The sequence below is a fragment of the Phoca vitulina genome, unplaced genomic scaffold (assembly GCF_004348235.1).
Source record: "Phoca vitulina isolate PV1807 unplaced genomic scaffold, GSC_HSeal_1.0 scaffold27, whole genome shotgun sequence".
Classification (NCBI taxonomy): Eukaryota; Metazoa; Chordata; class Mammalia; order Carnivora; family Phocidae; genus Phoca; species Phoca vitulina.
The window spans coordinates 2597246-2613325 of NW_022589730.1; the positions used below are offsets into that span (position 1 = coordinate 2597246).

Genomic DNA, 16080 nt, shown 5'->3' on the forward strand with positions numbered 1-16080 from the left:
GGGGGATACACGCTTTAGGCAAGTGCAGGTGGCAATACGGCTCTCTACAGGTTTCCAGAAGCTCTTCCAGCATCTCACGGCACTCCCTTCTCAGACGGCATTTCAAAAGCCACTGCTCTGAGATAGGACAGGAACTTGAGTAACGCCCGCGTTCGTTCTTCTCGGCGGAGATCCGAGTTCTCCGAAACTGTTGCTCGATAGGAGAAGTTCTCGCTGTTGAACCAACATGTCCTTCATGTCCCAATGGCTGCCCTGGGTCACGGGCATCTGGGGCCTTCTGGTGCAAAAGTAAGGAGCAGAACCGCTTCCCTGCTTTCTAGATTTGTCTAGGCGCCTTTTCACTGAGAATATTCTGAATAGAATATGAGATCCATCAGAGCTTTCACCACCTGAGAATGGTGACCAGTCCGCAGGAAGCAGCCATGATCAGTTACGTACTTAGGAGACAGCTGGAATGCTGGTTGTTAACAGTAAACACCCAGCAGAAAGAAAGCAAGCATTCAGTGAGGGATCCCCTAACTGCCGCTCGTGGAGAGGCTTAAAATCTTAGAAAGCCTGAATTGGCACAAGATGAAGAAAGGCAAGCATGCCCAGCAGAAGGAAGGCGAGCAACTGGATGTGCCAGTGGGACCCACAGAGCTTTTTGCAACAGAATGAGAAACAGTGTGTCGGCTCCAAAGTTTGTCTGGCCTGCTCGCAGACACTCTTACCAGCTCTCACTGTCCCTCACAAAGGGACACTCTCAGAAGGGGGCTCCCACTTTCCTCCATTCCATGATTCCTTGCCTGTTCATCCCATCCACCCCAGAGCACTCACTTCAAAACTGAAGCACAAGACTTCCAGCAGTTCACGCCCTTTATCAACCCGACTGCGGGCAAAGGTAAGGCACAGGACTCCTTGTTGACGCTACATATGGTCCGGCCCCCGATTCATGCAATTCTGGCGTGCTGCTCTGTGGACAAACAGCCAACCTGCTGCTTCAGAGAGGAGTTCCTTCGCCTTCCCGCAAATAGTTGGTGGAAAAAGCTGAAGTCAGAGCAAGCAAGGTGCAGAAGACGTTACCAAGGAACAGTCCAATATCCAGACCCTACTGCACAGAGGATGCACTCTATCACCCACTCAAAGCTGGTACAGCTCCAGGGAGGCAAGGACGGACCAGTGGGGTCCATTGATTTTGTTCCTACATACAGCACCCCTGCGTGGTTCCCACAACTTCAGAACGCGCCTGTGACCGGACAGACGCGTGCAGTGCAGGCTTCACCTACAGGTGCAGTGACCCTGGAAGGGAGCCCAAAGTGTTGGGTCTTCAGAAAGAACACCGACCCTCCCAGGTAGCTCCAGCAATAAGTCAGAAGTTTTGGAAAGCGCTCCAGAAGCCTGACACTAAAGGTCTCTAAAATGACTCAAAGGTGGCCCTCTGTCACGGCTGTTCTCCCTATGCCTGCCAGGGAGCTCAGTTAATCATTTATAAAGAAGGAATTTTTCTGTGCCATTCACACAGATCTTTTTAACCCTGCTTTGAGCTTCCTGCAGGATATGCATGATGACTTTTTATAAAATGGGCTTGATTCTCCCCAAATACAGATAACTGACAAGAGAAGTTGCTTACATGTCAACTCAAATTGTTGCATATAAAAATGCTGTAGAAGTATGAGGGGAATACAATAACCAAAAGTAATGTTTTCTAGATAGCATTTCTTTAAATTGTTTTAACACCAGTATACACTCTATAAAACAGAATGGTTTTATAATTTAACTGATTCAAAAGTAAGTACTGGTGTTATCCATTTTTTAATAAAAAAGTGTATTTTATTAAGTGAAATTGAAAAAAAGAATATTGGCCAAGCAAATTCAAAAATGTGTCATAAAGAAAAAATACAGGAAAAGAAGAGGGAGAGGGAAGGGAAAGAGAGAGAAACTAGAGTAACATGGAGGCCCAGATGGAAGACATGGTTTGCTTCCAATCAATTACTGTGATTTACCACTTCAGAGACTAAAATAGAAAAACATATGATCATAACAAAAGAGAAAGGAAAGGCATTTGATAATATTCAACATAAGGAAGAAAACAAAAAACTTCCTTGGTAAACCAACAATGGAAGGCAGCCTCCCAAATCTGAGAGGTTCCATGAAAAGCCAAGAGTAAAAAGCCAAATTCAACTGTGAAACATTAAAACCATCCCCCGTTCAAAGTTAAGATGAAAGTGGACCACTCTCCATACCTCTACACAACACTGTGGCGTCAGTCCAAGCCAATGTACCAAGAAGAGGAAAACTGTCATTATTTATACACAATATACTATCTGCATGGAAAACCCAACATAATCTCCAGACAAAGTGCTACAATTAACGATAGAAGTTAATTGGTTGCTGGATTCATAATCAATATACAAAAGCCAATTATCTTTCTATATACCTATAACAAAAACTGCAACATAAAAATAGTTTACAATGACAAAAGGATAAGGTGAAAGAACAAATCTGAGAAGACTTGCAAGAGCTTTATGTAACAAAAGACACCAAGAGGAAGAGAAAGACGTTCAGGGACATAAAAAACACTGTATTTTAAAGATACCAGTTTTGTCAAACCAAAGACCAAGATAATACAAAAGAGAATGAAAAATAAAGACCCACCCTACAGATTTTAAGAGCTATATTAAATAATGGAGACAGCGTATCAATCTCCCCATAGACAAACAGAAGAGTGGGGCACAACTGAAAACCCAGAGCTTAGACACACACAGAGACAGAAACCACATCTCTAACAAACCTGGTATCACATATCAGAGAAGAGACAGATTTTCCAATACATGGTGCTAGACAACTAGTTACCACACAGGAATAAATAAGATTTCAATCCCACCTCTTAGATGTAAAAATAAAGTCCAAATAAATTAATGAATTAAATGTGAAAGGCAAAGTTCTAATACTTTTGTTAGAACACATGGGAGAATTCAGGGGCGCCTGGATGGCTCAGTCAGTTAAGCGTCCGACTCTTGATCTCAGCTCAGGTCTTGATCTCAGGGTCATGAGTTCAAGTCCTATCACTTAGTTAAAACAAAACAAATACAGGAGAATTCAATGTAGGTAAGGAGAAATTTCTTACATGAAACACAGAACACACAAACTATAAATAGAAAGACTGAAGAAATAGAATAGAAAGGCAACCATAGCACAGAACAATAATGAAATTCATAATGATGATTCTAAATCATCAAGAAAAGGCAAAGTTATGAAGATCACACTCTGGTCTAAGAAGATAAAATCCTTCTGACCTTTAGAAAGATTTTCATACAAAACAGTTATACCATCAAGACAACTGCATTAAAAGTAAAAATTTCTATTCATCTGTTCATCAAAAGACATCTTAACGAGAGTGAAAAGAGAAGCTATTTCTGGAAAAGGTATTTGAAACACATAAATGACAAAGAAATAAGATCTAGACTATATACAGAACTTCAACAAATCAGTAAGAAAAAGACAGGATCTGTGTGGAGACAGTAAATGACCTTTCAGGCCCCTCCTGAAGTCTCAGAGGTGTTACAGGGGATCCTTCAGTTGTGCTCTTGTAACCTGTGGGTGGTGTTTTCTATGTGCGTGACTACAACCAAATATACCCTTATCTAAACTTCCGATTTGCATAAAATGTTAGTTATATATCAACAGAATTTAATGCTAGGAATTTCTTAAATAATTGTTAATATAGAAAAACACACAAAATGAAATTGTTACAATGATCCTTGGATCAGAATGCTCTCCTGCCTCATGGGACTCTCACTCAGCACTCATGTGCTTCCCTCCGTTCCCATGAGTACTTGGTTCTTGTCCCTCCAACTCAGTGAAGCTCTTACTTTCTCACTGTGGCCCACCGACTGCTCCTATCTCAAACTCAGGGCACATCTTTAACTAACAATACGCCTCTGTGGCCTCTCAGCCTTGTCTCTGCTGTGCGTTGCCCACGCACTGACCCTGTGCTGTGCACATAAACACCTTGGAGCTGGCTGTCCTTCCTAATACTTCATACGCACTGTGTTATATTTACTACTAATGCATACTCAGCTCCAAACCAGACTACCACTAAAAAAAATTAAAGGCCTTAAGTAAAAACAATATTTATATTTAATTATTAATGACAATTCAAAACAAAACCTAAAGAAAACCTCATAAATTCTATCAAAGAATTGTACACAAATGAGATAAATTATGGAATTTTCAAACTTAATCCAACTATACCCAAATGAATATGAGTCTTTTTAAAGTTTTCTATACTGTATTATATAAAAGCATAAAATAATACAAAATAACAAGTAATTTATCTGAACTATGAATACAGAAACCTTTATTCACAATATAGACCCTCTAAAGAGAAAGAAAAACAAAAATGGAAAGAAAATATCAGTCTCTTAAATTATTCAAAGTAGGTATAAAAGTCCAAACCTGTTCATGCACTTTATTTTTAGAAAAAGTACAAGGGTTGCAAAGGTCCTTACCAAGAATGACTTTATACTTAATTCTTTTGCAGCGATTAAGGTCAGGATTTACCAGAGCCCCAGGCACTTTCAGGTCACCAGCAGCAGAGTAAGAAGGCAGGAGGAGAGCTGGTACAGAGACCGAGAGCCAACACTCAAGGGTAATCAGCACCGCTTCCAAGGCCAGTGACCCAGAGCCCATGGACGGCACCCTGGAGCCCACGCACGGCAGCAGGCCATGAGGATGCCGGCCTATCACTGCACAGAATAGGAGTCAAGTTCGGGCTACGTTTTCCCAGTCATACTCTGGCCTAAAAAGGTAAAATCTCTGTGGCCATAAGAAAGAGTTCCACACAGAATAGGTATACCATTGTCATCCTTTAAGGAGTAAGTCACCAGCTTTCCAAAACACCTTTCCTTGTGATTTCTAGAGAGCCAATATTTTACCGCAATAAATTTCAAACTTCGTGAAGTTTTAATAATGATTTATATGTCACAAGCTATACGATAAATATAAAAGCATTTGTTAAATTTTGAATCAATATACAAAATATCTCTTAAAATAACAAAACAAATTCGACTAAAACCTTCTCACTAAACTAAGGAAGCCGAATAGTGACAGCTTAAATGGGAGAGTGTGTGCAACCTGGGACATGAAATCAAGGTGAATTCAAAGCTGCTAAGGAGAGCTTATGTTCACAGTCTCCTCAGGGCGCCAAACGGCCCTCAACTCCCCTTGCACAGCTAGTTCCAGAAACAGTCACTACATTAAACGTGTCCTGCTCCCTGAAAAGCTTTAATCAGAAGAAATATCTTACTACAGAAACGCATCCCCAGTAATTCTATCATGACAAGTGAGGGACAACTAAGGAAAAAAAAAAATGCTGGCTCTCAACTTGTACTGAGGATCACATTTGATCTAAAATTCACTAGAATTGCATAAACTTGCTCAGTAGTCTGTGCATGTATTTAATCTCTTCAGGCATTTCAAAAATAAACTGACATAACCTCTGCAAACTCTAAAATCAGAATATTCCATATTAAAATCATGGGTACGTTAATGGTAACCGCGTTTTGAAACCACCATCTATGCTCAGGGCACAAGACAAAGCGCAGCGGACCAGGATGGAGCATGCCTGACCCTATCCCCTAATCCCTAGCCCCTAACCCTAACCCTAACCTAACCCTACCCTAACCTAACCCCTAACCCTAACCCTAACCTAACCCCTAACCCTAACCCTAACCTAACCCCTAACCTTAACCCTAACCCTAACCCTAGAAGGCTTCATATCGTGAATAAAAACATGTGGAAAGGATGCTTTTCCCCTTCTTTCCTCTATGGACACCAGGAATCCCCAGATGATAAACCGCTTCGATTTCATCATCCCGTGTTTCACTTGGGGATGAGGGAGCAGATCAAGGGGAAAACGGGAGTAGAACTGCCATGTTCTGTGGGCAGAAACAAGCATCTCACAACCACATGTTGACACTGGGAAGAGACATGCTCAGAAGAAGTGTTCACAGAGATGAGAATGGTCATCATTCCATGCTTTGCAGCAAGAAAGCATTCGCTCCCCAGGACACCTGGGAGAAGCAGAATAGTCAGTCCCTAAGAAAACATTTCTAGAGAAACGCTCTTGCCCAAAACACAGAAACTGATTTCATTCGGGAAAGATGTAGTGATGCCTGGCCCCGTGCAAGAGGCCCATGGGGTATTCAGAGACGAAGAGAATGTACTGGGCCATACACAGTGCACACGAGGGACTGTAGGGTCAGAAACATTCCAAGTGCAGCGAGCACCGAGAAGAGGAAGGGCAGGGCCCAGAGTCTCCTCCAGGTGCTGCCCTTGTTCTATGACCACAGGAGCTCGCCGAGACAGGGGGAGACAAGGGGAGAAGGAAGATGCTCCGGCACAGAAAGCCTGTGGGAAGGATGGTCCTTGAGATGCGTGCCTGTTCGGACACCGTGGGAGCCCGGCCCCCTTACGTCAGGAGACGGCAGTGCGGTGGCGAAGGAAGGGACAAAAATGGCCAGAACGACCCAGGGATGAGCCCGGGGGACTGTCAGGAGGAGACACCGATCACAGGGAGAAAGGCAGCCCAAAGTTTACGATGGTCGAGGTTTTTAAATATCAAACAAATAGGTTGATACTATTAGAACATTCAACAAACATCTCGCCCTCAAAAGAAAAAATAAGCAATATGCCCTCCAAAACGTGTAAACCTTAAAGCATATTAAAATTACCAGGTAGAAATGGTGATTTCTTCTTTATAATTTTTTTTTCTTTTTTATCCAACTTCTCTGGGCTTTCTTGATCTTTTTCCTGCTCTGCCTCTGTGGAGTGGGTCTGCTCACTCGAAGCGTGAGGAGCATCTGGATTCTGAACCTGCGCCGAGGGCGTCCTGGCATGGCTGGTGTCGTGAGCGTGTGCTGCAGCTGGAATTGAAGACAGCCCACTGTTTTCTAAGGCTTGCTGAGACAGAACAGAACTAACAGGTTAGGAGGTGGGAGGCCCAAATCTGCCTGCCAAAATCAATTACAGAGATGCAATAAGGCTTTGCCCACAGAACCCTAATTCTGCCCTACTAGCTATAAAAGTCTGCACTGCCAACCATCATTTATAAGCTAGACTTCCAACTCTTTGAAGTTGAAATGTCCCTTCTGAAAACTGACAGCTCACCTCCACCCAAAATACGGTATGGTAAATTAAAAGGACTTGGAATTAATTAATTTGACGTTTAGAAATTTTACCTGAGACCTCTCTGGTTATCTCTAAACAATCTGGGAATCACTGTGTTAAGTTACAGTGGGTTCACCCTTAAGACCTCAGCTGTCATGCACCCCGAGATTCTTTACACCAACTGGTCACCCCAAAGGTACAGGTAGGTGACAGGTTAGTTTTTACAGCTGGTCACTAAATCGGGAGGAGAAGGCAGGCCAGATCTGTTTGTAAATGAAAGATGTGAGGCTAAAGCTGGACTGGCGTAGAAAAATCAGAAAAGCGTGCCCTGCCCCATTTCCTTCTCCTCCTCTCCCACAGGGGTGTGGCCCATTCAAACGCTGCTAAGAGAGGTGGCTTGACTTTCTCCAATAGTTACAGGAGATATAAGAAAGTTCTGACAGGCCTATTCTTCTCAAGTAAATCACTTAGAGAGAAAATTAAGTTTTAAACCTTTTTTTAAATTTATAGATTAATCATTTAGAATTCTGCACTGCCCATAAGCATATTTTGTTCCAACAGAATGTTTTCAATTAGGACGAATATTTAATGATGATTCCTTTATTTGGACAAGCCCTGCCTATTTATTTTTCAGTCATGGTACCCGGTCTCGCACGAGCACAGACGAGAGCAAGAAGGTGCGCCTCACCTGCAAAATGTCCTGGTTGATGCCCACGGTGATGCTGAGCTGCTGGCCGGGCTGCGGGGGCTGGCTGGACTCTGCCGGCCCCGGCTCTGAGAGCTCCAGCAGCTGCTGGATGACGTCGGTCACGGCCTGGGAATTCTGCTGGCTCGATGCAGACGTGACATGGACTTCCGTCGGCTGGAGAGGTAACGTCTGAAACAGCGTGGCCTGAAACGCAGCAGCATTGCCATTGAAAATGTAAGAAGTACGTTAATTTGTACTTCAATTTAAAAGAAAAAAAAAGGAAAGGAATAGGCACATCTTCCTTAGGAGCATTAAAATCTAACAATATCCCAAACACAAATTTTAAATAAAACGCCTCACTGATTTTTACATTAGGCACAGTATGGGCTCTTAAAGGAACATACTGAACGAACGGTCCCACTACACGTTCCAAAGATTTCCTGAGTGATCAGCTCAAGGTGGGGGTGTGGGCTCGCAGGCCTCACCTTCCCGCCTGTCCAGTAAAACACAGAAACAAAAGCGTTACAAAATAAAGAAAATAAGAGAGAAACCACTGTGGCCAAGATAATTCAGGAAATTTCTGGAAAAGAGGGGCACTGGAGCATAAATGCTCGGGAAAGCCAGAGCCAAGAACATCCAAGGAGAGAGCGCTCTGATTGCCCAGACACGCAGGAGCCTGAAACGCCACGCGGCAGACAGTGGAGGTCAGACGCAGGGCTCTGTGTGATGCGTGAAGGCGGACCCGGGACGCACAACTCAGGGCCGGCCTAACGCACGGGGATTCCTGATCAGGGTTAGGTGAGGAACCATCCTGAGCTGCCAGTATTTTGAGAAAAGAGAACAAAACACACGCCGTAAATGCGAACATAAAGCTCGGGAACCAAACCCTAACGAGTTTCCACGCCGGTGGAGGCAGATGCTGACAGCACAAACCACCACCCAGCCAGCTCACGAGTGCACGCTCACTCACGGTGCGCAGCCCCGCGCTCACGCTCGGCCACTCCCTACCACCTGCCAGCGGGGAGAGGTAACAGACCTAGGCGGGGCTCAAGGCTCCCACCAGAACCCGAACACGAGTGTGCGAGTGAGCGTCGTCCAATTTTACACAATTTAGTTCCACAGAAGGCCACATCCTCAGGAAAAAATTACCACTGTCCCATCAGACGTGGAGAAATATTATTTTACGATGGTTAACTGATTCTTAAGTCATCACAGAGGGATAAAGAATAGTCGATAGTAATCATCAATAGCACTGTAAGATTACCATTTCATAAATTAATGATTGCATTTTGTGTGCTTTTCATTGGTTCAGGTGACAGTTCTTAAATCAGGATCATCTGATACTATTCTGAAGTTTAAAAATATTGATTTTCTTTCACTAATTAAAAAAATAAGAAAGTACCCTTACCTCCTTATAGAAAACTTTCATAGCACCTTTGTGGTACTAAATAATATTCTAAATAATATTCCATTTTAAAGGTCACAATTAAGATGACCAATTTTGGTAAAAGGTTATCCCCCTATCAAGCAGCCTGCTAGACTCACCGTTAAAACGTGAGCGGTCTCTGTGGAGCTTGCTGGATTCTGTGGTCCGCCCATGTGCATCTTGCTGATATGAGTGTTCAAGCTACCTAGACTTTTAAATACACAACTACATTCTGTACAATTATAGGTAGGGCCATTCTTGACCTTAAAGAACAAAAGAGAAAAAACTATTTTTTACAATTAACTATTAGACAAAAATATTTAAATTATAGCAAATCGTAATTTACCATTCCATTAAAAATGGCAGAAACAATCTAACCATTTAACATTACTTTTTCTTTCCAACTGGATAGTTCTAAAATCAATGACCCAACTCTTGCATCGACCTTGCCAGTGTGAAATTAATTGAAATTTCATAGTCTTTTCTATAAATTAGAACAGATTCAGAAGTAAGAAGACATAGTTCCAGTTATTGTAATTTGGTGAAAATAAGATACCTGACCTACACTCTCAGTGTCTTCAGTGGTTACGCACAGTGTAACACAGGTGTGAGCAACACTCTAACTAAGCCTTTGGTGCGTTACGATATACGTGCTGGGAAGGAGGGCTGTGCACCGCGTAAGCTTCCATCACCAATCCCAATACTCCCTTATCAGCAACTACTTTGGACAATTATGATAAAGCCAACAGGGGACCCTAGAGAGGAGGGAAATGAAGCAGAACCTCTGGGTACACAGAAAGCGTCTCAACTATTCCTTCGCCATTATTCAAGCCCAGCGGTAGTTATTCTTGTAATTACAAAGGCTGGCTTGAAAACGGACCGGCCTTCTCTACACATGGATATTCTGTTCCATTTCTAGCACCTTGTTAAGAACCAAATTTAAGGTTCATCACAGGACTGGATAATATTTACAAACCAACCCTTACAGGTCATTTCTGGAACACGGCCATCTGCCCCACCACAGGTCCCAGGGGCTCTCAGTCTGGGAGCCGGGCAAGCCCCCACCCTCCCAGAGGGGTTTCGTGACCTCAGGAGCACCGGCGGGCATCTCAGCAGGCTGCCGGGGGAGGGTGGGGGGGAATGAGGTCTCTCTGGGTGCCACGCGAGTAAGCGGCCATCCCAAAGCAATCGTCCGCACACAGGGGCAGCTCCCCCAGAATAACTGGAACAGGTCACTTCTACTCTTCTGAGACCTAAAGGAAACCTCACTCCACATCATCACCGCCTCACTAATATTTATGTGTTCCTCCTCAGGTGTCTGGGTCTTAGAATATAAAACTTAGTTTTAACAAGTAACTCACATACAGAAGGCTGAATATGTTTATAAACTATGTGAAGGGTGGTTTTTTATTTCAGTGATACTTAAGGCATCAAGGAAAAAATAAAAAGATACACATTTGCTTTTAAGAATATGAGTCTTCATTCTGCAAAACAGTTACATAAAATAAAACGATCTGTGATAAAAGTGTTTATGTCACTTAAACATTAATTTATATTCTACAATTAGACTATAAATGAAACACCAGATCAGGAAAGAGCAAAGGTTAACCTGCTTAAGAGAAGTACTTCCAAACGTTTTACAAATCAGAATGATCTGCAGACAACAAGAAATGGTGAACAACAGTCTCACTGAAATAGTTCACGTGGAGGGAAATACACAGACCAGGGCTCTGGCTGATAAAAAACGTGAATGAGGCCATGGGTGAGTTTAGCAATAATGATAGTAATAGGAAAAATACTTTTTTCCTCTCAATTTATTGGTCTTTCAATTTCTTAGACTTGATAGTGTCTGTGTTTCAAGTTTGCTAAAGGGATGAAATGTTAACAATCAGATCGATGGGTTGCAACTAAGAAAGGCATTATGATTATCTTCAAACATTTATTCATCAAAGCTATAACAGCGTCCATAAGACCACAAAAAGATAATATTTTATATTTCTCCCATATGTAAGTCAATAAGGTGTCCATATAGAGATACATATATTTGCTTGCTTGCTTGTTTAAAACAAGGTCTGCTCTGCACAAACTCTAAACCTGCATTTTAAAAGTAGAAAAGAATTTCTCAGGCTCACTCATTAACTCCAGAGCCATCTACCACACCCCCATGAGCACCACACAGACCCAAGTTCCATGTTTACCTCTGAGTGAACTCTCTGCACATGGGACTGGAGATTCCCTTTTTGAGAAAAGGCAGCAGGACAAAAGGCACAGGCATGGGGTTTTTCACCTGTATGCTTAATCATGTGAGTTTGCAATGCCCCCTTCTGGTTAAAAGCTTTCCCACATTCACTACATTTAAATGGCCTTTCACCTAGAGAGGGAGAAAAATGATCAAAATATAATTCCACATGTGTAAGCATCTAATAAATTAAAAGAGAAATACATTGCCCCCAAACCCAAGACCCCAAACCTATCTGTCCAGACAGAATATCGCCCCGTACTGTAGACTCATGCATCCAACTGACTACTCAAAAATCTCAAAGTGAAGACCAAGGTCACAGAGCAAAGGACAGAAAAGCCAACATTACCATCCAGTTCTAGCTAGCTCTAACACACATGTTCTTTCCTCTAAGCCATATCATAAATCGCCCAAAAGTGAATGTATCTCATACCTGTGTGTATCCTAATATGCCGAGTTAACTGACTTGGCTTTTGAAATGTCTTTCCACAGTGCGGGCATGAATATGTGAATCCACTCCTGTCAATGTTCCGGTTATAAGACCTTGTACTTGATACCCTAGTATAACACGGGGGGAAAATATTCATGAAGTCGTCTCCTCTGTATTACAATTTCAAAATTAAAATGCTACCAGCAAGTGTGGATGAGTGGTGGTCAGAACACGCTTTAACGAGAAATCAATCACATGTAAGTGTGTGTCTCCACAAACACACAGGTACACACAGACACGCAGTTGTTTGGTAGTGTTCATTACCATAAAATTCATTTTTCCCTACCTAATGAAAAGATAAACTTTGCTTTCTTTTCTTGGAGGGGAGAGGTGGGAATGTCCCTTCTGGACACAGCTCTACCTGTGGTACTCGGACGTAAAGACGTGTGTGGGTACGATCCCTACACTGCCAAGTCCTGCTTCGTCCTCCAGTCTCCTTGCTCTCAACACCATCCACAGGCTGACGATCTCCAAGTTCTCCCTCCAGCACCCCTGACACCGATCCTAGACGTCTCCCTCTCCGCCTGACGTCTCTGCGCTCGGCTCCCTGGTGGCTGCGAGCTAGTGTGAACCAAACAGGACTCTGTCCATCCCCCTCCTGCTGCTACCCCACCCGGGAAACAGCAGCTCCCAGTTGGGCAAGGTTAAACCTTAGGAGTTGCTCCAGATTCTCCCTCTCGCCCCTGACTTCAAGTCCATCTTCAAAAGCTACTGGTTTCACTCAAAACGCCTCCAAAGACGCTCAGGCCTCCCCACTCTCCAGTCGTCAGACCACCATCCGCTGTGATGGTTCACCGGCCTCCCTTCCTCAACACCACCCCCCACAGCCACCCCACAGGGGAAGTTGGGGCAGACTTCCCACTACCCTTGGGATATAATCCTCATTCCCAGGATGGCCTCCTGAGGCCCTCAGCCCCGCGGCCCGCCTGCTTCATGCCCAGCGCCAGCAAGCTCCCCTCCACAGTGGGCTCCCAAGCACCAGCCTCCTTTCTGCTTTCCAGTGCAGAGAAAACTCACTGCAGCTGAGGTGTGGCAACTGCTCTCCCCTTCCCGGCCCGCATGGCCCTCCTCATTGCAGACACCCTCCTCAGCGTGGCCCGCCTCAACAGCCCGCTCACCGAGCTGCCCACCTTCCCGGCACTGCCCCAGCGCAATCCAGTTTTCTTCCCTTCTCCACACAAGCACTATCTGAGAGTGTCACACTGACTCATCTCCCTGATAAACGAGCATTCCACGAGGATGAGGCTGTCTGCCTGGCCCGTCCCTCCATCCCAGAAGGGCCAGAAGCCAGTGCGGCCGACTGCATGCTGACCGCCTGGACACCGTTCGTCATCTCCCCAAAACCCTCGGAGACACACCAAACCTGCCTGTGTTAAAACTTCATCCAAATAAAAACCTAGGGTGATGGGGCACTCGGGGCCCCCATTAGTGGACAACAGGCAAAGTGGAGGGCGTGGGAGGGGTAAGGCGGCGCTGGCCCCGTGGGGTGTCCACGCCACTAAAACACAGCACCTCAGAGGGCGACCAAATCCGACAAAGTCTTCACACACAGTTTACACACTTTATTAACTGGTGTGGACACTGCTGTAGTGGTTGTAGTTGTTACGAGGAAGTACACACATACACGTAACTCCTAAGCTCACTCCACGAGTGTGACAACTAAGCACGGCTGTCAGCCTACTAACTAAGCGAATAGTATGAGCTCGAAAACCAGGCAATTAGGGTTTAAATCCTTGACGCTTGAGGCCTCCGAGCTGTAAAACCGTGGGAAAGTAACTCGTCCTGTATCTAGAGCTCCTCATCCACAAAATGGGGAGGTAAGGTCTCCTGGTCTGATAGGGCTGCTTGCAATGATTAAGTTTTATTCACACACGTTTAAATGCACACTAAGTGCAAGCGTCAGGAACACAGAAGTTCTAAACAGGTAGCATAAATAAATCTGTTATAAAGGGTGCTGATCTGGCCCTTGTGGATCTACCACACACACCTCATTATTTACCTATGAGAACGTTCTGTCAGTACCCCGTCCCACAACTTTTAACACTATAATACTTGCTAAAAATTTCGACTCCTGCAGCCTGATGACTGCTTTAGATTTTTGAGCTTCTCTTTCTTACCGTACACAGGACTACACGTTTTAAAAGCTCTCCTGCCACCACTCCAGATTAGCTGCCGTGTTGCTGTTTCTGAAGTAGACGGTATTTTTAAGCAATCATAGCGAAGTATACCCATTTTTAATACGTCGTACAGATGTCTTTCGGCAAGCCCAAGGCGAGGCTCCTACCTGACTTTATAGTGAGTCTTCATGTGCTCCCTCAGCTGGGAGGGCGTCGCGCACTCCCGCCCACAGGCCTCGCAGGCGTGCAGCCGGCCCCCAGCCAGCTCCTGGCGGTGCTCCTGCATGTGCGTGGCCAGCTGGCTCTGCAGCGTGAACTCATCCCCACACTCAGAGCAGATGAGGTTCTGCAGAAGCAAAGACCAGCCATGAGCACAGCAAACATTTCAAAACCATGACGTCTTAAAAGAACTGGTATTGCAAATGGTCGATACACAGATTACACTTTCCTCTGGAATAGACACTATTTCCACCATCAAAAACTGTGCCGTTATGTCCAAATATGCATATATAAAAATCATCGTGGCTGGAAGCAAAGGAAACCCAGAGAGCGGAGGAGAGAACCGTGCCACTTCTGAGCACAGACTGGCTGTTGGGCACCTGGCATTTCGAACACCTGTGCTGAGGACACGTCAGAGAAGCAGAAGGACTTCACCGCCACAGAAGGGTCAGGACAGAACTCAGATTAAGATTAGAGTTTAATAGACTACCTTAAAACAAAGTGACGGCTGATAAATTTTTGAATGGACACACTTATCATTGTTTCACAGGCAGGCTCTCACAGAAAGAAGTCCGGGACTCCGTCCAGACACGGCTTGCCCAGCACCTAAACAGGTGTGGTCTGAATAGCGCGGTGGGAAAAGCATGAAACACACACAGGATTTCAAAGACTGACTGCGAAAAGCAAAGAACATAAAACAGCTCAATTTTAATATGTGAATAATATTTTAGATATATTTTCAAAATAAACTATATTAAAATAAAATTTATTTCATCTGGTTTTTTCCCTTTTTTTTTTCCTTTTTTAATATGGCTACTATAAATTTTAAATGACTCCTCTGTCCTTTAGGGAACAGCGGCACATGTGTCCTGGAGGTGAGTTGTTCACCCCCGGCTAGGGCATCTGGGTGTTAACCCCAGGGATGTCACAGCACCTGCCCCCCAGGTGTAGGATGCTCAACAGAGAGCAGGGCACAGAGGGAGAACTCAGCCCGGCTCTCAGCAGGAGGAATCGCTGGCTGAGGACGAAATTGGATGGGCAGACTCAAGAGTTCCGTCATATAGGTTTTTAAACCATCCTCAACACAGACTGTCCAAACACGGGGAAAAATGAGTATAACCTGTCAATGAGCAGACACTGTTATTTCCAAATAAGAACAGCAACAACAACAACAAACAGATAAAATAAATTTTATTTTGATATATTTTAGTTTGAAAATATATATGAAATATTATTCACATATTAAAAGTTCTTGAGCTAGTTCTCCCATCAGACTTTCTTCTAATTTCTATACATACCAGCCCTGTAAATGTGAGTAAACCCCATTAAAATGAGTAGTTCATTGATACTGAGAGCATCCTTGGCAAAAAAAGATGAGCTGAAGGGAATATTGTGAGCAATCCAATAATGATTTCAACTTAAATAACGTTAAGTTAGTATTATTACATAATAATTTAAGGAAATAATGAACTACAAGATGTCAGCATCTTGTTGATAATAAAGAAAATTCTTTTCAGGAAACTCAAAAAGAAAAAAAAAAAATACCTAACAAAATTTGCTGCATCTCTTTAAAAAAAAAAAAATTCCTAAATTTATATGGCAAAATACTCATTTTTGCTCAGGGCTGCCCCAGGTGTCCCTTCTTGTAATTGTGAAATAAAACTTGGCTCTCCCAACCTGTCCCATCCTCATCTTACTCTTTTAATGATCAGATTAGTATATTTCAGGGGCTATGTACACTTGTCGGTTCTC

The 16080-nt window shown here is 43.8% G+C and overlaps 1 protein-coding gene across 13 annotated transcripts in view; it reads right to left on the reverse strand.

Moving 5' to 3' along the window:
* The window catches only part of ZNF236 (zinc finger protein 236), a 108540-nt gene that overhangs the window by 68614 nt on the left and 23846 nt on the right, over positions 1 to 16080 (reverse strand). For all 13 annotated transcript variants that reach the window (XM_032422559.1, XM_032422545.1, XM_032422554.1 and 10 more), the window contains 6 exons: positions 14277 to 14455; positions 11936 to 12060; positions 11462 to 11634; positions 9383 to 9526; positions 7838 to 8041; positions 6714 to 6942 (listed from right to left, as the gene is read on the reverse strand). In XM_032422559.1, coding sequence (XP_032278450.1) covers positions 6714 to 6942; positions 7838 to 8041; positions 9383 to 9526; positions 11462 to 11634; positions 11936 to 12060; positions 14277 to 14455 — 1054 coding nt within the window. The remainder of the gene's footprint in view (positions 1 to 6713; positions 6943 to 7837; positions 8042 to 9382; positions 9527 to 11461; positions 11635 to 11935; positions 12061 to 14276; positions 14456 to 16080) is intronic.